Source organism: Manis javanica, chromosome 4 (genome assembly GCF_040802235.1).
Source record: "Manis javanica isolate MJ-LG chromosome 4, MJ_LKY, whole genome shotgun sequence".
NCBI lineage: Eukaryota > Metazoa > Chordata > Mammalia > Pholidota > Manidae > Manis > Manis javanica.
Window position 1 is genome coordinate 146,736,349 of NC_133159.1, and position 24,930 is coordinate 146,761,278.

General features: G+C 36.8%; 1 protein-coding gene across 2 annotated transcripts in view; it reads right to left on the reverse strand.

The window, feature by feature from the left end:
• Nucleotides 1-24,930, reverse strand: part of BRIP1 (BRCA1 interacting DNA helicase 1) — a 185,545-nt gene that overhangs the window by 154,294 nt on the left and 6,321 nt on the right. For both annotated transcript variants that reach the window (XM_037004066.2, XM_073235313.1), the window contains 2 exons: nucleotides 15,034-15,164; nucleotides 13,431-13,550 (listed from right to left, as the gene is read on the reverse strand). In XM_037004066.2, coding sequence (XP_036859961.1) covers nucleotides 13,431-13,550; nucleotides 15,034-15,164 — 251 coding nt within the window. The remainder of the gene's footprint in view (nucleotides 1-13,430; nucleotides 13,551-15,033; nucleotides 15,165-24,930) is intronic.

Sequence of the window (24,930 nt, forward strand, 5' to 3'; positions counted from 1 at the left end):
TACTTTTAATGGTTCAAGGAAAAAAAGATATTTGTATTTCCAGTTTTTGTATAATTTTCTAACTATGTCAAAATCGTAAAAACCTAAAATAACTCTACTGGCTAGACAACTGATCAATTAGCAAAGTAGTTTTCTAAGGTAATCTCTTCACCCACTATCCATGAGTGAAAAGCTTCTATATGGCAACAGCAGTAGACTGTGCTATCATTACATTATGTACACATGCCAGTTAGATTGCTATATATATTTCATTAAGTATTTCTACATGTCAAGAAACATAATTCAACTTTCTGAAACATTCATCAAGTGCACTTAACATGACATAGATTTGATATTTTTGAGAATTATCCTTTCCATTTCCACTATAGAGATCACTATTATGTTTTCTACAAGCTCTCAAAAAATCATAATTATTGGAGCTGAAGGAAACTCACTCTAGCAATTACTCATCCATTCTATCATCCTGCCCTTAGGTAAATGTGCAGATTAAAGCAAGAGATTTGCACTAATCCCACTAACTACCTGGCCTCACTTACCAAGATTAAAATAGCATAGGACAAGAGCAGGTAAACTTTAAAGAACCAGAGAGTAAATATTAGCCATATAATACATGTCGCAACTACTCAACTCTATCATTGTGGCACAAAAGCAGCCATAGACAATATGTGAATGGATGTGAACTTGTTCCCCCAAATTTACACAAATAGGCAACATGCACTATTCATCCAATGGATTATGGTTTGCCAGCTCCTGGCATAGAAAAAAAGGTTAGATCAAAAAAAGTATGTATCAACTAGATCAGTTAAGATATGGAATTTTGAAAGCCTTTTCTATAACCATGATAAATTAGGTGAAAACTATAAGCTACATACACTATAATCAAAATTTCATTTAAAAAAAGCATATGCATAATGCAGATTATACATACATAACAAGACAGGCCACAAATTCTTCCTATCTCAGTATGTAAGCCTCTTTACAGCATCCCTTTGTAGGTCTTCTCACCAAGAGGTGAACTCTACCCCTTGAATCTGGGTTTGGTCATGTGACTTGCTTTGGTGACTGAGACATTTAGCAAATGTGACACAAACAAAGGCTCAAAAGATATCTGCACATTGGGTTTCACTTTCTTGGTGCTCTTGGAACCCTGGAGCCACCACTTATACACTGAGATTAGCCTGCCAGATGATGAGAAATACACACCCCAGGGTCCCAGATAACTGCCAACCCACCCCTGAAGGAGAGCCACCCTGCTGACCTGCAGCTGACCAGATGCATGAATGGCCCAGCTGAGATCAACAGAAGAAATGCCCAGCTGAGATCAGCAGAAAAATGCCCAGCTGAGCCCAGCCTAAATTGCTCATCCCCACAGTAGTGAGCTAAACAAATGGTTGGTTTGTTACACAGCAATGGGTAACTATATATGTGGGTAACTATATAAAGCAGATAGCAAGCAAAATATCAGGGGTTGATACCGAAGTAATGGTTGAATTAAAGATTAATGTTAATAATTTAAGTATATATTTTGGTGGTTTCTAAATTTCCACTAACAAATACAATGCTTTTGTATTAAAAAAAGATATTAAAATGTATATAATTTGATATCAAAAAGTATTTTTCTTTATTCCCACTACATACTGAGAGTCTAAAAATATGGACACTATTGCCTTGATGCAATTGAATGAGTTGACAGATTTTAAGTTCTATCAAAGTTTGGGAAAAAAGAGATATAGTTAAATAGAAAACTAAGCAAATAACAAGACAAGACAAATATCAACAGCAGAAAAAACAAAACTTGGTTGGTGGAAAGAGTTATAATCATAGTACAATACTTAGCTCAGTTTTTAATGATATTTATATAATTATGGTGATAATTATGATGATTGATGATCTTAGCATGAACTTCAACTAAGAAATAGAAAATATGAAAAAAAGCCAGTCAGAGCTGAAGAAGATAGTAACTGAAATGAAAAATACAAAGGAGAGAATGACTAGTAGGTTGCTGGAAGGAGAGACAGGAATCAATGTGATACAAGACAGAGAACAGGAAAGTAATCAAGCTGAGGAACAGAGAGAAAAAAGAATTTCTAAAAATGAGAAGATGCTAAGAGAGCTGTGTGACAACTCCAAACAAAACAATATTCACATAATAGATGTCCCAGAAAGAGAAGAGACAGAGTAGAAAGTCTCTTTGAAGACATTACAGCTGAAACTTTCCCCAGTCGGGGAAGGAAATAGACACCCAGGTCCCAGAAGCAGAGAGAATCCCTGAGAGAAACCCCAGGAAGACAACACCAAGACATATAGAAATTAGAAAGGCAAAGATTAATAATAAAAAGAGAATCTTAAAGCAGCAAGAGAGAAGCAGACAGCTACCTATAAGGGAAACTCCACAAGGCTGTAAGCAGATATTTCTCACCAGAAACTTGGCAGGCCAGAAGGGAGTGGCAGGAAATATTTAATGTGTTGAAAGGGAAGAACTTACAACCAAGAATCCTCTACCCAGCAAGGTTATCATTCAGAATTGAAGGAGAGATTAGAAGTTTCCCAGATATAAAAAAAAAAGGTTAAAAGAATTCACAACCATTAAATCAGCTTTTTAGGAAGATATGTTAAAGGTGCTTCTGTAGATGGAAATGTTCTTAAGTCTAAATATTTTTCATCAGTGAAAATAAACCTACAGTAAAAGTAGTTGACCAAGTACCTACTAATAAGCAAATATGAAGTTAAAAAAAAATTAGTAAAATCAACTATATACAAAATCAGTCAAGGGACACACAAAAGGTAAAGACTATGACATCTTATAAGTAAAGTATGGAAGAGGAATAAGAATTAAAAAGTTGGACTTTTTGATTGTGTTTGAAACAGTGACCATTACATTAATATAGACTGTTATATATTTAGTAAACTATCTATGAATCTTATGGTAACCTCAAATCTAAAGTCTATAATAGATATACACAAAAAATTTAAAAACAGGAATCCAAGCATAACACTAAAGAAAACCATCAGAACCAACAAGAAAAGAGTATAAAAGAGAAAGAAAGGAACAGATAGGAACTACAATAATCATAAAAAAATTAATAAAATGGCGATAAGTACATACATATCAATAATTACCTTAAATATAACTGACAGTAAATAACAAGTCTCTTCAATAACCAGTGTGGGGAAGACTGGACAGTACATGCAAGAGAATGAAACTGGACTACTGTCTAAATCCAGACACAAAAGTGAACTAGAAATGGATTAAAGACCTAAATGTAAGACATGGAACCATAAAACTCGTAAAAGAAAACACAGGCAAAAATCTCTTGAACATAAGCACAAGCAATTTTTCTCTGCATATATGTCTCCCTGGGCAAGGGAAACAAAAGCAAAAATAAACAGGTGGAACTGAATCACACTAAAAACTTCTGTACAGAAAAGGATGCCATCAACAAAACAAAAAGGCAATCTATAATTTGGGAGAATATATTCATAAATGATTTATCCAATAAGGGTTAACATCCAAAATATATAATGAACTCATACACCTAAACACCAAAAAAAAACCAAATAACCTGATTAAAAATGGGCAGCAGACCTAAACAGACATTTTCCCAAAGAAGAAATACAGATTCAGAAGAAATACAACAGGCACATGAATAGATGCTCCACATAGCTAATCACTGGGGAAATGCAAACCAACACCACAATGAGATATCACCTGATACCATTCAGAATGGCCACTATCCAAAACAGAAGAAATAACATGTGTTAGCAAGGATGTGAAGAAAAGGGAAACCTCCTACACTGTTGATGGTAATGTAAATTGGTGCAGCCACTGTAGAAAGCAGTATGGCAGTTTCTCACAAAACTAAAAATAGAAATACCATATAACCTAGTAACTCCACTTCTAGGAATTTACCCAGTGAAAACAAAATCCCTGATTAGAAAAAACATGCACTTATGTTTGTCATTGCATTATTTACAATAGCCAAGATATGGAAGCAACCAAAGTGTTCATCAATAGATGAATGGATAAAGAAGATATGGTACACATACACAATGGATTATTCAGCCACAAAAAAGAAAGAAATCCTGCCATTTGTGATAAAATGGATGGACCTAGAGGGTATTATGCTAAGTGAAATAAGTCAGGTGAAATACTGTATGGTATCACATGTGTTATCTATAAACAACACAAAACAAAATGAACAAAATAGTACACTCATAGAAACTAAGAAGTGACTGGTGGTTACCATGGGGGAGGGGTTAGGGTGGACAGGCGAAATAGATGAAGGGGATCAACAGCCACATCTTCTCAATCATAATATAGTCATGAGGATGAAAGTACAGCACAGAGAAAATAGTCAATAGTTCTGTAACATCTTTGTATTGTTGACAGATAGTAAATATACAGGAAGGGTTTAATAATGTATTTAACTGTTGAATCACTATGTTCTATATGTGAAACCAATATAATACTGTATAACAACTATATTTCAATTAAATAAATAAATAAGGTATTTTGATACCGGGTATATTGAATAATAAAAACTTCTTTCTCTTAGACAGTAACTTTGTTTTTCCCTCATCAGTCAACAAGAAAAATTTTTCACCACTATTCCTTTTCTCTCCTTTCCCCCTTTTATAATCTATTATAGAACTAAGCTTAAATCATGGTTCCACCATTTACCTGCAGCATGACCACAGTCAAATAATCTATTATATCTGGGGTTCAATTTTTTACCTGTAAAATGAAATTAATATCTGCTCCATTTTCTTCACAGTGCTGATGATATAAGGACTAAATGAGATAATATATCAATTGCCTGGCACAAGTATATATTCTAAAAAGCTATTACTATGTCATTATTACTATTAATTCTTTAGGAAATACAGGTTATTGTTTTTAAGTGTCTGGCATGCAATAAGTTTCAAAAATTTTGCTGTCTCAAATACATTATACTTCAACTAGTTGGTAATGTTATTTAACAACTTCTTCCTAAAGTAGTTACAGAAATCAAAGGTTGTTTCTAATATTTTCTTTATAATAAGCACCAACTTACCTCTTCGCCCCTGAAATCATTATTTAATCTTTTATTTTTGTTTGCTAGTTCATAAAAAACTGCAAACAAAATGCACTGCAGAAGAAGAAAAAAAAATATCGACCTGCTTTAAGTCCCCTCTATTTAACAATACTGTCATACCTTCTTAAGTATATGAATCTGAATAAAATTGTAAGCCACAAGAAATAGTGGTAAATTGTGCACTTCCTTAACTTTGGCCATTTTTCATTCATTTATTCAACAAATATCGGAGTAACTACAAAGTACAGGTCCTGTGCCAGATGCTGGTTATAATAAAAGTGAACAAGAAAGACATCACACTTGCCCTTACAGACAACCGGGCAAAGAAGCAAATAAAACAGTTAAACATACAAATAAATAAGTGATTATAAATTTCAGTAAGCACTGTACAGAGAAGAAAAGGTGTTGAAAGAGACTAAAAAAGGAACTAATGGTACATGAATTATCTATATGGCACTACAAATGACCTATAACAGTACAAAATGAAATATCTTTCATCCAAAGGTCATCTGGAAGAGTTTATTCAAAGGCAGAATAGTGAGGTGGTTCTAGAGCCAGACTGCTTGAGTTTAAAACCAGCCTCCAGACATTAGTTTTGTGACATGAACAAGCTACTTAAATGCTCTATGCCTCAGCTTCCTCCTCTGTCATTAGGGAAAATATTAATTCTTTTCTCATAGGGTTATTATGGGGATTGAGTTAAATTCTTCTGGGTTTATTTTTTGGAAAAATTGTGAAATCCACAGAAAAGTTATAAGAACTTGCAATAAGCATTAACTGACATGAACTGGGTTTACCAGTTGAGTTAATATTTCTAGAGTGCTTAGAACAGTTTCTGACACATAGTAAGCATCATATCACTATACGACAGTTATGCTAAATAAAAGTAAATTAATACTATGAGAAAATGACCTGTAAAATACTTTTCAGAGAAAAATAGTGTTTTTCTCCTGAGATCTTAGAGAATATCTTAAATACTGGAGGGGGAGAGAGGTTGGGAAAGAGAGGAGAGAAACCAAGACAGAAAAGAAAAAAAAAGCAAGCACCCACGAGTAAGAAAAATAAGAAAAATAGCCCAAGGTTTTGCCCAACATCAACACTATCTAAAAGTCAACAGCGCACTCTGCTGGACTCATGTCTCTTCAACACACTAGGCAAACATAATGAATTAAAATAATAAATGCTACTGCTACACTAAATCAAAGAATATTAATTATTTTGACAAAAATTTATAGAAAATGGAAGAGAAATCAGAGAACAGGAATACAGAGAAGCTGAGGCAGAGAGAGAGAAAAGGATCTCCAGGAATGAAAGAATATCAAGAGAACTGTGTAACCAATCCAAACAGAACAATATTCGCATTATAGGACTACCAGAAGAACTAGAGAGAGAAAAAGGGATAGAAAGTGTCTTTGAAGAAATAATTGATGAAAACTTACCCAAACTAGGGGAGGAAATAGTCTCTCAGACCATGGAAGCCCAGAGATCTCCCAACACAAGGGACCCAAGGAGGACAACACCAAGATGTATAATAATTAAAATGGCAAAGATCAAAGACAAGGATAGAGTATTAAAGGCAGCCAGAGAGAGAAGAAAGGTCACCTGCAAAGGAAAACCCATCAAGCTATCATCAGACTTCTCAACAGAAACCTTACAGGCCAGAAGAGAATGGCATGATATATTTAATGCAATGAAACAGAAGGGCCTTGAACCAAGAATACTGTATCCAGCATGATTATCATTTAAATATGAAGGACAAATTAAACAATTCCCAGACAAGCAAAAGTTCAGGGAATTTGCCTCCCACAAACCACCTACCTCTACAGGATATTTTAAACGGACTGCTCTAGATTGAAGCACTCCTAAGGCTAAACAGATGTCAACAAAGAAAATCAAAATAAAATCACATCAAAGAAAGCAGACCAACCAAATACTAACTAAAGGCAAAAAATAAAATCAACTACTCACAAAAGCAGTCAAAGGAAACACAAAAGAGTACAGAATAAAACACCTAACATATAAAGAATGGAGGAGGAGGAATAAGAAGGGAGAAAAATAAAGAATCATAAGACTGTGTTTATAATAGCTTACTAAGAGAGTTAAGTTAGACGGCTTGATAGTAAAGAAGCTACCCTTGAACCTTTGGTAATCACGAATCTAAAGCCTACAATGGCAATAAGTACTTATCTCTCAATAATCACCCTAAATGTAAATGGACTGAATGCACCAATCAAAAGACACAGAGTAATAGAATGGATAAAAAAGCAAGACCCATCTATATGCTGCTTACAAGAGACTCACCTTGGGGGGCGGAGCCAAGATGGCAGCATGAGTAGAGCAGCGGAAATCTCCTCCCAAAACCACATATACTTTTGAAAACATAACAAAGACAACTCGTCCTAAAAGAGAGACCAGAAGACACAGGACAACAGCCAGACTACATCTACACCTGCGAAAACCCAGCGCCTCGCGAAGGGGGTAAGATACAAGCTGCGGCCTGGCGGGACCCGAGCACCCCACACCCCAGCTCCCGGCGGGAGGAGAGGAGTTGGAGCGGGGAGGGAGAGGGAGCCCAGGAATGCTAAACACCCAGCCCTAGCCATACGCACCGGACCGCAGACACAGTGCATGGGCAGGGTGCTTAAAACTAGGGAAACAGGACAGTAAGATCTGTGAGCGGGTCCCTCCAGCCAGTGCCCCGGGGACAAAGAAAAGAGAGTGCTTTTTGGAAGTCTTAAAGGGACAGGGACCTCACAGTTGAACGGAAGCGTCCCGGGACATTTACCCCAGCAGCAGGGAAACCTGGGGAACTCCGGACACTTTAAACCCCTGGATAGCAGGGCAGCTCAGAGAACCCTCACGGAGATAAACAGCCTCCCGGCCGTTTCCCCTCCGACACAGCTCCGTCATATCGGAGCAGCAGCCTGAGGCAGGCCATGCGCACAGCGGAGATAAACTCCATAACGGCCCTGCTAGAATCAGAAGCCCCGTCTGCGTGCAGCTGCCCAGCACAAGCCACTAGAGTTCGCTGTTCTCCCAGGAGAGGAGGGCCAGAAACCAACAACAAGGGATGTTCTCCCAGCCGTCACTCGTGTCAGCTCCATAAACTATCTCTGTCGCCATTGAAAGGCAGAATTTGAGGCAGACAAAGATCACAGAGACAACACCTGAGAAGGAGACAGACCTAACCAGCCAACATCATACTTAACAGCAAGAAGCTGAAAGCTTTTCCTCTAAGATCGGGAACAAAACAGGGATACCACTCTCCCCACTGTTATTCAACATAGTACTGGAGGTTCTAGCCACAGCAATCAGGCAAAACAAAGAAATACAAGGCATCCATACTGGTAAAGAAGTCAAACTGTCACTATTTGCAGATGACATGATAATGTACATAAAAAATCCTAAGGACTCCATTCCAAAACTACTAGAACTGATATATGAATTCAGCAAAGTTGCAGGATACAAAATTAATACACAGAAATCTGCTGCTTTCCACATACTAATGATGAACTAACAGAAAGAGAAATCAGGAAAACAATTCCATTCACAATTGCATCAAAAAGAATAAAATACCTAGGAATAAACCTAACCAAGAAAGTAAAAGACCTATATCCTGAAAACTATAAGACACTCTTAAGAGAAATTAAAGAGGACACTAACAAATGGAAACTCATTCATGCTCTCGGCTAGGAAGAATTAATATTGTCAAAATGGCCATTCTGCCTAAAGCAATCTACAAATTCAATGCAATGCCTATCAGAATACCAACAACATTCTTCAACGAACTGGAACAAATACTTTTAAAATTCATATGGAACCACAAAAGACCCCGAATAGCCAAAGCAATCCTGAGAAGGAAGAATAAAGCAGGGGGCATCTTGCTTCCCAAATTCAAGCTCTCCTGCAAAGCCACAGTAATTAAGACAATTTGGTACCGGCAAAAGAACAGACCCACAGACCAGTAGAACAGAATAGAGACTCCAGACATTAACCCAAACATATACGTCAATTAATATATAATAAAGGAGCCATGGACATATAATGGGGAAATGACAGCCTCTTCAACAGCTGGTGTTGGCAAAACTGGACAACTACATGTAAGAGAATGTAACTGGATCATTGTCTAACCCCATATACAAAAGTAAATTCAAAATGTATCAAAGACCTGAATGTAAGTCATGAAACCATAAAACTCTTAGAAAAAATCATAGGCAAAAATCTCTTGGACATAAACATGAGCAACCTCTTCATGAACACATCTCCCCAGGAAAGGAAAACAAAAGCAAAAATGAAGAAGTGCGACTATAACAAGCTGAAAAGCTTCTGTACAGGAAAGGACACCTCCAATAGAACAAAAAGGCATCCTACAGTATGGGACAATATATTCATAAATGACAGATCTGATAAAGGGTAGACATCCAAAATATATAAAGAGCTCATGCACCTCAACAAACAAAAAGCAAATAATCCAATTGATAAATGGTCAGAGGAGCTGAACAGACACTTCTCCAAGGAAGAAATTCAGATGGCCAACAGACACATGAAAAGATGCTCCACATTGCTACTCATCAGAGAAATGCAAATTAAAACCACAATGAGATATCACCTCACATCAGTAAGGATCACCACCATCCAAAAGACAAACAACAACAAATGTCGGCAAGGTTGAGAAGAACAGGGAACCCTCCTACACTGCTGGTGGGAATGTAAGTTCGTTCAACCATTGTGGAACGCAGTATGGAGATTCCTCAAAAAACTAAAAATAGAAATACCATTTGACCCAGGAGTTCCACTCCTAGGAACTTACCCTAAGAATGCAGCAGCCCAGTTTGAAAAAGACATATGCACCCCTATGTTTATCACAGTACTATTTACAATAGCCAAGAAATGGAAGCAACCTAAGTGTCCATCAGTAGAGGAATGGATAAAGATGTGGTACATATACACATAGAATATTGTTCAGCCATAAGAAGAAAACAAGTCCTATCATTTGCAACAACATGGATGGACCTAGAGGGTATTATGCTCAGTGAAGTAAGCCAGGCGGAGAAAGACAAGTACCAAATGATTTCACTCATCTGTGGAGTATAAGAGCAAAGCAAAAACTGAAGGAACAAAACAGTACCAGACTCACAGAACCCAAGGACGGACCAACAAAGGGAAAGGGACTGGGGAGGATTGGTGGGAAAGGGGGGATAAGGGGGGGAAAAGAGAAAGGGGGTATTACAATTAGCATGTATAATGTGGTGGGGGGGCACGGGGAGGGCTGTGCAACACAGAGAAGACAAGTAGTGATTCTATAGCATCTTACTATGCTGACAGACAGTGACTGTAATGGGGTTTGTGGGGGGGACTTGGTGATGGAAGGAGTCTAGTAAACATAATGTTCCTCACATAATTTTAGATTAATGATACCAAAATAAAAAAGAATGTATAGACAATGTTTAACATTTATATAATGAACAAATGAGAAGTAGGAATAAGCATAAGAATGTGTCTATTAGATACCTCAACCATTGTGAGGAATTACTAAAAGGATGAAGAGAATATAAATAAATTCTAGGGAAAATGATTATGAATGGTGGAACAAATATCAGGATGAGAACACTTTCTTCTAAAACAAACTGTTTTTCTTAACTACATTTTGACCACATGGAGACTGATGCCCCACTAGGTCTTCAACATATGAACTATCAGTAGAAAAAAATGAATCAAAGATCTAAGAAAAGCATACAAGCACTGGACACTGGAAGGTAATTCATATAAGAAAGGAGGTACTGACACCACTTTCTGACTTGAAGAGACAGTGAGGAGACCAGAAATGGTAGGAAAGCAAAAAGACAACCACCGAACTATTCAATCTACAGGTTGGAAACCAATGATTTTAATAAAAACTAAGAAAATTTGAAAGAAAAACCTAAAGACTTTGATGTCAAATTTAGAGGAAAACAAATCATTAAACTAATTTATTATTTAGTTCATAAAGTAAAGTTTTTCAAAAAATAACATAACTGCAGATTTTAATTGTATGAAGACTCTAACTTTTTTATCTCTTTGTAGGGATAAGAGAATTAAATAATGAATTTATGAATCCAAGCAAATGTTCTTCGAAAAAATACTGTTCTCCCTAATATCATCTTGTAAGAATCAAAATAGGAAAAACATCTTTAGAATTTAGAGGTGTTAGAGCTAAATGGGATATATGGTATATTAAATCTAGTCCCACTCTTTTTCCTCCCATTCATAGGAACAAGTCCTAAAAAGAGATGTAATTTGCCCAACTTCCTCAATTTACCTTACTCAAGATGTCTAGATGATCTAGATTACTGCGTTTTTAAATTTACTTCATCCAAAAGGTTTGGTGATAAACTAATTCCAAAAGCTGCTATACAATAAATATTAAATCTTACGAAGCTATTTATTTTTATTCTACTTCTTTATGAAACAACCTATTTCAGAATTTAATATTTTTGTGATTTGTAATAAGCTAGTTGGAAAGGATTAAGGAATGTTATAAATGGTATTGGAAAAACTGGACAGCAACATGCAAAAGAGTGAAACTGGACCATGTTCTCACCATACACAAAAATAACTTAAATGGATTAAAGACCTGAATATAATATCTGAAATCATAAAACTCCTAACTAAAAGAAAACCTTGATGGTTAAGCTCCTTGACACAGGTCCTAATGATGATTTTTTTGAATCTGACACTAAAAGCAAAAGCAACAAAAGCAAAAATAAACAAGTAGGACTGTACCAAACTAAAAGGCTCTGCACAGCAAAGGAAACCATCAACAAAATGAAAAGGCAACCTACCAAATGGGAGAAAATATTTGAAATCATGTCTAACAAGGGATTAACATCCAAACTATATAAAGAACTCATACAATTCAATAGAAAAAGAACAAGCAATCTGATTTTAAAATGGGCAGAAGATCTCACAGACAGTTTTCTAAAGAAGACATGTAAGTGGAGAGACATTATGGAAAGCACATATAACAAATAGTTAGAGCATTTGCCAGAGCATCAGACTGCTTACACAGGATTTAGCTCCCCTATTTGTCAGCTTTGTGATGTTAGGCAAATTACTTCTCAGAGTATTTTTATCTGTAAAATGGGAATAACAATAGTACCTGCCCATAGTCATTGTAAGAATTCAGTAAGATTCTACTAACAAGTATTCACTGGGTAACTAATATATGCCATATACTCTTTCTAAGTACCAGGGATACACATGAGAAAAACTGGACATTACATTTTAACAGGGCAGAAAGGTAATAAACAAGTAGACAAATAAATTCAAATAGTAAGGTCTATGAGGAAAATCAAGGTAAGTGAGAAAACATTGGCAGAGGCAAATATGTAAGATATATTATTATTGACAATTTACCATTAAATGCTCCTGAATAACTTCTCATATATGTAAGGCTTCTGTGAAGATAACCAACAGTCTGTTTCCCCACTTAGTATTTTCAAGAACTTATACCGTTTTCCAAAAGTCTAATTTTCACTTCAATGCTCAAATTTTATCAGGCTTACTTTGCTTTCAAGAATTACCAGTTAGTCTGCCCATTATTCTTTACAGTAAAAATGATGTTCCATAAAAAAAAGTGGCTAGCTCAGCTCATAATTCAAACTATCCTGAAAGTGCTTTTTCCCTAAGCCAACCACCCTATTCCTATATGCAAAAGTGTTTCATGAGTACTGCTCATTTCTTCATACAGAATGTTAAAAATCCCAAGGGCTGAGATTTAATGAAATTAGTAATTCTTACTGCTTCATCAAAGACATACCTAAGTGAAATTGGCTTTTTAAACTGCATTAATGATGGTGAAGAAAATTACTACTAATACAGGATGGTGCCGCTGCTCTGATTGAGCTAAAGCACCAACAGTTTAACCTATCATTGCTTTTTCTGTCAGTGCATATATTAAGATAGTAAAAAAAAAATGACATCTAATATTACTATGAAGATATTTCTGATTTCATAGACCACCAGAAAAATCTCAGGAGTCTCCAGAGCTCCCTGGACTATTCCTTGAAAACTGTTGCCCTAAGGGCACAGAGAATTTTAGTGAAGTGCACAAACATTAGAATGTAGAAGAGGAAAAAAACATTCAGATATCTTTCCAGTCCAATTCTCTCATTTTATAAATGAGGAAACTGGGGCACAAAGATGGGTTGGGTTTACCATCTCACACATTAGTAGCACAGGTGTGATAGCTCTTAGGACTTCTGTGTTGTTTTTTGCTGTTCCTTTCATTATACTATTTTTCCACTTTTTTCAAAACTAGACTTAGCAAATTCTACATTTTCTTTCTTTAAACTGAACAATGGCATAAATACATACATTTTGTGGAGAAGAGGAATTCATTTTTCCCAACGGAGAGTTGAGTTCCGTGGTCTTTCCTGAAGCAACTTTTGCTTCTGAAGGGTGTACCTCCTTTTCAAAACAATGGCGTTTTCTAATCTGTAAACACAGAAACAAAATGAATTTCAATGTAAACTAAAAGTATGAGCAAGCTAGTTCTTCTCAAAGGTCAAAATAGCTATAATATGTGTTTTCAGCATAAAAAAAGATGACTGACAATAAATGATTTTTTAAAACACAAATAGCACCTTATTAAAAGACTTAAATAAAATAGAATATAGTAATACCTCTCTAATCCAAACCAAAGTAGCTTTAATTAATAATGTTGTCAAAACTATAGTATTGTTAAAATGATCTTTCCACAAAATAGTCCCACTGCATGACACCAAGTACACTATTATACCAAAGTCCAATTACCTATCTAATAGGAAAATAAAAGTAAATTAAAATGGAAGTTTCATTCTAAATTGAAAAAAATCCCAAAATAGAAATTTTAATGTAAATATTCACAATTCCCTACATGACAGAATAACTTGGTTACCATTATTACTGTTACTAGATATTTGATAATCAAAATTACATTTGACTGAATTTCATTCATAAACACCACTTGTTTTCTTTCCAAATGGCCTTTGCTTTTTCCTACTTGCTAAAAATCTATTTACTTAAATTGTAAGGGAGGGGGGAAAGCATTTCTATTGATAATTCCATTCCTACCAAAAAAGGAAATGAGAGCCAAGGAAATCAGGGAATAAATATATGTTGAGACCTACCTCATAACATCCAACTCTATGTACACATGCTGGAGGAAAAAAAAAATCTACAGATTCACACTTCATTTGTAACTGGTACCTTTTCAAAAATAACCTAATTCATTCCGTTTCTAAAACCAGTTTGATTATGGAAATTAATAAAGCTTGTTAGTAGAATAGGTCAACTGCATAAGACCGCCAAACACTTTTTGAGTATACTCAATTAAAAATTATTGACAAATAACATGCTAAATTAATTAATAATCATCTTTTTTATTTGTAACTAAATCTATTGACATCTCAGCCTCCCAATCTCACTGCCATAAACTGTATGAGAAAACAGTGTTCATTTATGAAAAGTACATTTCATCTAAAATATCTTGTAATTCAGGTCTTCCAATAATATTTAGAAATAAACATCTTTTATCATGTATTGATGTTAAAAATTCAATATTAAAAGCAAACCTTGTCATTATACTAAACTATCAATACCAAAAATATCCATGACACAAAAGTTTGTATCAAAGACCAAAAGACAATGATTATCAACATAAGCCTTAAATAAATATTTTACTGTCAAATTCCTCCTCATATATAAAAAAGCACCAGGCAGGTTTACTTTAATGACATCTTACTGTGAATAATCTACTATAATAACAAACTCCATTGTAATGAGTAACTATATAAAATGAAGTTGCAATAATTTACCATTTAATTTACATCTATGACAGGACCCAACTAATCTCTACTAATAGCACTAAAAACTGGATTGATACTTGACTACCTTGTTCAGCAATATGGGATTATTTCACTGCCAATAAACTGTTTACCTGTTGTGTAGTTTCCAAGGGTCGAATTCTTTTCTTCTCTACCTGAAAATCATCACTTTCGTCTTTGTATACAGATGCCTGTTTCTTTGCAGAGAGCTTTGCAGCAAGCGTAGTTTTTACAGGAGAGTCTTCTATATGCAAGAAGTCAAAAGAATTAGCAAAAATAATTTACACTTTGGCAATTTTTCTAGGAAAAGTTGGAATCCAAATGTAAGACATTACTCAAAATTTCATAACCTACTTTAAAACATAAAAAGCTAAACATGTTTAAAAGCATGTCTTTACAATTCAGTTTTCTCCAACAAAGATAGAGCAACATTTTGAGAATATGTCTTCAATAGGTAAGTTCAATTTTGAATTTTTATGCTTTTGGAAACCACTCCCAAAATGTGCTTTTAAAAATATATATAACTGTAAGATTATCTCAAGACGTGTATTTTATCTATATAAAAATTTTTCCTTACAGTGTCTCAATGTTCCTTTCCTACTAAACTTCTCAATGTGTTTTAGGCTTAAGAATACAATAAACTTTCCTATAATCTGTCTTTTATCCCACAATCCTGAAAGCTCAATCTCAAGGTCATCAATGACCTCTTAATCACTAAATATAATTATTTCCATTTTATAAATGTGAATATTAGGTTTAAAAACTTAAGTAACATGCCCAATATCATAGACCTAGTAAGAGACAAAGCCTGGATGTGACTGACTCCTGCTCTCTGACTCCAAAATCCATAAGCATAACCTCCAGGCACACACCCAGACATAATACCATCTTCTTGGAATATAACAAATGCATTTCCTTTTTTTTTTAGAATCTATAACACTGTTCATAACAGTTCCTATACCTTAGTTTCTTCCTTTCCCTAAATATGAGTGTTCTTTAAAGTACCTTTCTTCCTCTCTGCTCTTTATACATTTCCTCCACTCCCAGGGCTTGAATTCATTTAACGAGCATTTATTTTATAGAGTCCATACAATTCCAGATACCATGGAAAAGCAATGAAGAAAAAACAGTCCCTAGCATAAAAGGATTTAGACTCTCAAGGGAAAATGCCCTTTAAGAAAGTCCAATGCTACTTTCAAAAAAAAGAAGTTTAAGTCTATACAAACAGAAGTTAATCTATGTCACACAACATTGGTTTTCAAGCTTTATCTGATGAGGACTGTATTTTTTTAAAGAAATATTGCTTAAAATTTGCAAAATAGGATGAAAGACCTAGAATTTTCATAATCCAGTGTCACCTTCCCTGTACAAGCCGTGTTTTTTCCAAAGACTCCTAGGAACATAGCTTGAAAACACAATATTCTAAAATCTTAATAGTTTTGCCTTTCATACATAGGTCTTCAATCTACTTGTGGAATGGATTTTGATGTAGAGAGTAAAGTAGGGCTCTGATTTCAACTTTTTCCATATGGATATCAATAAACATTAGAAAAGTACCAACATCCAAAACATGTAAAGATCTTGCATACCTCAACAAAGAAAAAGCAAATAATCCAATTAAAAAATGGGCACAGGATCTGGACACTTATCCAAAGAAGAAATTCAGATGGCCAACATACACATGAAAAGATGCTCCATACTGCTACTCATCAGAGAAATTAAAACCACAATGAGATGTCACCTCACACCAGTAAGGATCGCCACCATCCAAAAGACAAACAACAAAGGTTGGCGAAGTTGTGGAGAAAGGGGAACCTCCTACGCTGCTGGTGTGAATGTAAATTAGTTCAACCATTGTGGAAAGCATTATGGAGGTTCCTCAAAAAAGTAAAACTAGAAATACCATTTGACCCAGGAGTTCCACTCCTAGGAATTTACCCTAAGAATGCAGCAGCCCAGTTTGAAAAAAAACTAAATGCATCTATATTCACCCCTACGTTTATCGCAGCACTATTTACAACAGCCAAGAAATGGAAGCAACCTAAGTATCTATCAGTAGATGAATGGATAAAGAAGATGTGGTACATATACACAATGGAATATTATTCAGCCATAAGAAGAAAACAGATCCTACCATTTGCAACAACATGGATGGAGCTAGAGGGTATTATGCTCAGTGAAATAAGCCAGGCAGAGAAAGACAAGTACCGAATGATTTCACACATCTGTGGAGTATAAGGACAAAGAAAAAAACTGAAGGAACAAAACAGCAGCAGACTCCCAGAACCCAAGAATGGATTAACAGTTACCAAAGGGAGGAACTAGGGAGGATGGGTGGGAAGGGAGGGAGAATGGGGAAAAAAAGGGGGGCATTACTATTAGCACACATAATGTAGGGGGGAGCACAGGGAGGGCTGTAAAACACAGAGAAGACAAGTAGTGATTCTACAGCATCTTACTACACTGATGGACAGTGAATGTAATGGGGTATGCGGGGGGGGACTTAGTGAACGGGGGAGTCTAGTAAACATAATGTTCCTCATGTAATTGTAGATTAATGATACCAAAATAAATAAATAAGAAAAGTACCACTTCTGGGAAAATTCTTTCTTTGCGCTTTGCTCTGTAGGAATACTTCTATAACAAACCACATTTCTGGGCACATGTGGAACTGAATTAGGGTTCTCTATTTTTCCACTGTGCTAATACCAAACTATTTTAATCACTATAGCTTTATATGCAATAAGTCAGGAAGATCAAGTCTTCTCACCTTGACCTGCTTCTCAAAAGTGGGTATCCTTAGTCCTTTACATTTCCATATATATGTTAGAAAAACATGTAATTTGGGCTCTGCAATTCCCTGGAAAACTGGCAAAAGATCCACAAATCTGTATCTGTGGTTCTCAACTGGTTCCATTTGAACACCCCCATGCCAGGGACTTTGGGGAATGTCTGGAGACATTTTTGACTATCATAAAAGTAATAAAATGTTCTTCAGAAATAAAAAGGAGCAAGCTGTTGATAAATGCAACATGGGTGAATTCAAAAAAGTAATCTTAAGAGCGGCGGAGCCAGGATGGTGACGTGAGTAGAGCAGCGGAAATCTCCTCCCAAAATCACATATATCTATGAAAATATAACAAAGACAACTCTTCCTAAAATAGAGACCAGAGGACACAGGACAACATCCAGATCACATCCACACCTGCGAGAACCCAGCGCCTCGCGAAGGGGGTAAGATACAAGCCCCGGCCCGGCGGGACCCAAGCGCCCCTCCCCCCGGCTCCCAGGGGGTGGAGAGGAATCAGCAAGGAGGGCTAGGGAGCCCAGGGCTGCTGAACACCCAGCCCCAGCATTCCGGAACAGAGCACAGACACAGTGCATGCGTGGGGTCCTGGACACTAGGGAAACAGGGCGGCAAGACCAGTGGGCGGGTGCCTGAGGCCCACGCTGGAGAACAAAGAAACGGGAGCGGTTTTTTTTTTTTTTTGGAGAGGGCTTTTTGGAAGCCTTAAAGGGACAGGGACCCCAATACTAGGGAAACAGGGTAGCAAGACCGGTGAGCAGGTGCCTGACACCGGCGCCTGAGGACAAAGAAAATAGCGCGTTTTTCCCTTTTTTTAAAAAAATTATTTATTTTAATTTTTCTTTTTTCTCTTTCGTTGTTGTTGTTGTTTTGCTTCGGAGAGTGCTTTTTGGAAGTCTTAAAGGGGCAGGACAGGACACTTAGCCCAGAGGCAGGGAATCTGGGGATCTCTGGGCACTCTAACCCCCTGGGCAACAGGGAGCACAGAGGCCCCTTACAGAGATAAATAGCCTCCTGGCCAATCCCCCTCCAACGGTGCTCCACCATTTTGGAGGAGCAACCCAGCCAGGCCACGCCCACAGCAACAGCGGAGATAAACTCCATAGCAAACGGGCAGGTAGCAGAAAACCTGTCTGCACACAGCTGCCAAGCATAAGCCACTAGAGGTCGCTATTCTCCCAGGAGAGGAAGGCCACAAACCAACAAGAAGGAACGCTCTTCCAGCTGTCACTCGTACCAGCTCTGCAAACTATCTCTATCACCATGAAAAGACAAAACTACAGGAAGACAAAGATCACAGAGACAACACCTGAGGAGACAGACCTAACCAGTCTTCCTGAAAAAGAATTCAAAATAAAAATCATGAACATGATGACAGAGATGCAGAGAAAAATGCAAGAGTAATGGGATGAGATGACCTGCTTCTCAAAAGAGCAATGGGATGAAGTCCGGAGGGAGATCACACATGTCAGGAAGGAGATCACAGAAGTGAAACAAACCCTGGAAGGATTTATAAGCAGAATGGATAAGATGCAAGAGGCCACTGAAGGAATAGAAACCAGAGAACAGGAACGTATAGAAGCTGACATAGAGATAAAAGGATCTCCAGGAATGGAACAACACTAAAAGAACTATGTGACCAATCCCAAAGGAATAATATTCGTATTATAGGGGTACCAGAAGAAGAAGAAAGAGGAAAAGGGATAGAAAGTCTCTTTGAAGAAATAATTGCTGAAAACTTCCCAAAACTGGGGGAGGAAATAATCGAACAGACCACGGAAATACATAGAACCCCCAACAGAAAGGATACAAGGAAAACAACACCAAGACACATAATAATTAAAATGGCAAGGATCAAGTACAAGGAAAGAGTTTTAAAGGCAGCTAGAGAGAAAAAGGTCACCTATAAAGGAAAACCCATCAGGCTAACATCAGACTTCTTGACAGAAACCCTGCAGGCCAGAAGAGAATGGCATGATACATTTAATGCAATGAAACAGAAGGGACTTGAACCAAGGATACTGTATCCAGCACGACTATCATTTAAATATGATGGCGGGATTAAACAATTCCCAGACAAGCAAAAGCTGAGGGAATTTGCTTCCCACAAACCACCTCTACAGGGCATCCTACAGGGACTGCTCTAGATGGGAGCACCCCTAAAAAGAGCACAGAACAAAACACACAACATATGAAGAATGGAGGAGGAGGAATAAGAAGGGAGAGAAGAAAAGAATCTCCAGACAGTGTATATAACAGCTCAATAAGCGAGCTAAGTTAGGCAGTAAGATACTAAAGAAGCTAACCTTGAACCTTTGTTAACCACGAATCTAAAGCCTGAAATGGCAATAAGTACATATCTCTCACTAGTCACCCTAAATGTAAATGGACTTAATGCACCAATCAAAAGACACAGAGTAATAGAATGGATAAAAAAGCAAGACCCATCTATATGCTGCTTACAAGAAACCACCTAAAACCCAAAGACATGCACAGACTAAAAGTCAAGGGATAGAAAAACATATTTCAGGCAAACAACAGTGAGAAGAAAGCAGGGGTTGCAGTACTAATATCAGACAAAATAGACTTCAAAACAAAGAGAGTAACAAGAAATAAAGAAGGACACTACATAATGATAAAGGGCTCAGTCCAAAAAGAGGATATAACCATTCTAAATATATATGCACCCAACACAGGAGCACCAGCATTTGTGAAACAAATACTAACAGAACTAAAGAGGGAAATAGACTGCAATGCATTCATTTTAGGAGATTTCAACACACCACTCACCCCAAAGGATAGATCCAACAGGCAGAAAATAAGTAAGGACACGGAGGCACTGAACAACACACTAGAACAGATGGACCTAATAGACATCTATAGAACTCTACATCCCAAAGCAACAGGATATACATTCTTCTCAAGTGCACATGGAACATTCTCCAGAATAGACCACATACTACCTCACAAAAAGAGCCTCAGTAAATTCCAAAATATTGAAATTCTACCAACCAATTTTTCAGACCACAAAGGTATAAAACTAGAACTAAATTCTACAAAGAAAACAAAAAGGCTCACAAACACATGGAGGCTTAACAACATGCTTCTAAATAATCAATGGATCAATAAACAAATCAAAATAGAGATCAAGGAATATATAGAAACAAATGACAACAAAACAAAGCCCCAACTTCTGTGGGATGCAGTGAAAGCAGTCTTAAGAGGAAAGTATACAGCAATCCAGGCACACTTGAAGAAGGAAGAACAATCCCAAATGAATAGTCTAACATCACAATTATCGAAACTGGAAAAAGAAGAACAAATGAGGCCTAAAGTCAGCAGAAGGAGGGACATAATAAAGATCAGAGAAAAAATAAACAAAATTGAGAAGAAAACAATAGCAAAAATCAACAAAACCAAGAGCTGGTTCTTTGAGAAAATAAACAAAATAGATAAGCCTCTAGCCAAACTTATTAAGAGAAAAAGAGAGTCAACACAAACCAACATAATCAGAAATGAGAATGGAAAAATCATGACAGAATCCACAGAAATACAAAGAATTATTAAAGACTACTATGAAAACCTTTATGCCAACAAGCCGGAAAATCTAGAAGAAATGGACAACTTCCTAGAAAAATACAACCTCCCAAGACTGACCAAGGAAGAAACACAAAAGTTAAACAAACCAATTACGAGCAAAGAAATTGAAACGGTAATCAAAAAACTACCCAAGAACAAAACCCCGGGGCCGGACGGATTTACCTCGGAATTTTATCAGACACACAGAGAAGACATAATACCCATTCTCCTTAAAGTGTTCCAAAAAATAGAAGAGGAGGGAATACTCCCAAACTCATTCTATGAAGCCAACATCACCCTAATACCAAAACCAGGCAAAGACCCCACCAAAAAAGAAAATTACAGACCAATATCCCTGATGAATGTAGATGCAAAAATACTCAATAAAATATTAGCAAACAGAATTCAACAGTGTATCAAAAGGATCATACACCATGACCAAGTGGGATTCATCCCAGGGATGCAAGGATGGTACAACATTCGAAAATCCATCAACATCATCCACCACATCAACAAAAAGAAAGACAAAACCACATGATCATCTCCATAGATGCTGAAAAAGCATTTGACAAAATTCACCATCCATTCATGATAAAAACTCTCAGCAAAATGGGAATAGAGGGCAAGTACCTCAACATAATAAAGGCCATATATGATAAAACCACTGCCAACATTATACTGAACAGCGAGAAGCTGAAAGCATTTCCTCTGAGATCGGGAACCAGACAGGGATGCCCACTCTCCCCACTGTTATTTAACATAGTACTGGAGGTCCTAGCCACGGCAATCAGACAAAACAAAGAAATACAAGGAATCCAGATTGGTAAAGAAGAAGTTAAACTGTCACTATTTGCAGATGATGTGATACTGTACATAAAAAACCCTAAAGACTCCACTCCAAAACTACTAGAACTGATATCGGAATACAGCAAAGTTGCAGGATACAAAATTAACACACAGAAATCTGTAGCTTTCCTATACACTAACAATGAACCAATAGAAAGAGAAATCAGGAAAACAATTCCATTCACCATTGCATCAAAAAGAATAAAATACCTAGGAATAAACCTAACCAAAGAAGTGAAAGACTTATACTCTGAAAACTACAAGTCACTCTTAAGAGAAATTAAAGGGGACACTAATAAATGGAAACTCATCCCATGCTCATGGCTAGGAAGAATTAATATCGTCAAAATGGCCATCCTGCCCAAAGCAATATACAGATTTGATGCAATCCCTATCAAATTACCAGCAACATTCTTCAATGAACTGGAACAAATAATTCAAAAATTAATATGGAAACACCAAAGACTCCAAATAGCCAAAGCAATCCTGAAAAAGAAGAATAAAGTAGGGGGGATCTCACTCCCCAACTTCAAGCTCTACTACAAAGCCATAGTAATCAAGACAATTTTGTACTGGCACAAGAACAGAGCCACAGACCAGTGGAACAGATTAGAGACTCCAGAAATTAACCCAAACATATATGGTCAATTAATATTTGATAAAGGAGCCATGGACATACAACAGCAAAATGACAGTCTCTTCAACAGATGGTGCTGGCAAAACTGGACAGCTACATGTAGGAGAATGAAACTGGACCATTGTCTAACCCCTTATACAAAGGTAAACTCAAAATGGATCAAAGACCTGAATGTAAGTCATGAAACCATTAAACTCTTGGAAAAAAACATAGGCAAAAACCTCTTAGACATAAACATGAGTGACCTCTTCTTGAACATATCTCCCCGGGCAAGGAAAACAACAGCAAAAATGAGCAAGTGGGACTACATTAAGCTGAAAAGCTTCTGTACAGCGAAAGACACCATCAATAGAACAAAAAGGAACCCTACAGTATGGGAGAATATATTTGAAAATGACAGATCCGATAAAGGCTTGACGTCCAGAATATATAAAGAGCTCACACGCCTCAACAAACAAAAAACAAATAACCCAATTAAAAAATGGGCAGAGGAACTGAACAGACAGTTCTCTAAAAAAGAAATACAGATGGCCAACAGACACATGAAAAGATGCTCCACATCGCTAATTATCAGAGAAATGCAAATTAAAACTACAGTGAAGTATCACCTCATACCAGTAAGGATGGCTGCCATCCAAAAGACAAACAACAACAAATGTTGGCGAGGCTGTGGAGAAAGGGGAACCCTCCTACACTGCTGGTGGGAATGTAAATTAGTTCAACCATTGGGGAAAGCAGTATGGAGGTGCATCAAAATGCTCAAAACAGACCTACCATTTGACCCAGGAATTCCACTCCTAGGAATTTACCCTAAGAACGCAGCAATCAAGTTTGAGAAAGACAGATGCACCCCTATGTTTATCGCAGCAGTATTTACAATAGCCAAGAATTGGAAGCAACCTAAATGTCCATCGGTAGATGAATGGATAAAGAAGATGTGGTACATATACACAATGGAATACTACTCAGCCATAAGAAGAGGGAAAATCCTACCATTTGCAGCAACATGGATGGAGCTGGAGAGTATTATGCTCAGTGAAATAAGCCAAGCAGAGAAAGAGAAATACCAAATGATTTCGCTCATCTGAGGAGTATAAGAACAAAGGAAAAACTGAAGGAACAAAACAGCAGCGGAATTACAGAACCCAAAAATGGACTAACAGGTACCAAAGGGAAAGAAACTGGGGAGGATGGGTGGGCAGGGAGTGATAAGGGGGGGATGAAGAAAGGGGGTATTAAGATTAGCATGCATGGGGGGGAGGGAGAAAGGGGAGGGAAGGCTGTACAACACAGAGAGGACAAGTAGTCATTCTACAACATTTTGCTATGCTGATGGACAGTGACTGTAATGTGGTTTTTAGGGGGGACCTGGTATAGGGGAGAGCATAGTAAACATAGTATTCTTTCATGAAAGTGTAGATTAAAGATTTTAAAAAAAAAAGTAATGTCAAATGAAAAGAAGTCAGACAAAAAAAGCATACGAACTGCATGATTCCATTCATAGATTTTAGAAAATGCAAACAAATCTATTATGACAGAAAGCAAATCAGTGGTTGTTTGGGGAGGGCCAGTCGTAGAAGTGTGGGAAGGAGGGATCACAGAAGGCTATGAGAAAAATTCTGAAGGTGATAGATATGTTCACTATCTTGATGTTGGTTAAAGTTCCATGGAGGTACACCTATGTCAAAAGTAATCAAAGTGTACCAGTTAAATATATATATAGTTTGTTATGTCAAGCATACAACAATAAGGCTGTTTTTTAAAAAATATTATAGTTCTTATAATTAGCTCAGAATCAATTCCCTTCAGTCATACAATATTTACCTAGTACCTACTACATGCTGGGCACTCTTTTAGGTTCTAGGGATACAATATTAATCCAACTGCATGGTCCCTGACCTCATGGAGTATATAGTCTGCAGAACTTAGTAAAAGATGCACACAGACACATAATACAAACTGTGACAAGTGTGATGATGAAGAGCACAGTGAGATGACAGAATGTAATAGAGAAACTAAATCTAGTCTGATGGAAAGGTCAATATGGCTCCCTCTAGGAAGTGTCATTTAAGCTGAGACTAGAGGAAGAGCAGGATAACAAGTTTAAGATGGACCTTTCCTCAGAAGGGACACTCTAACACA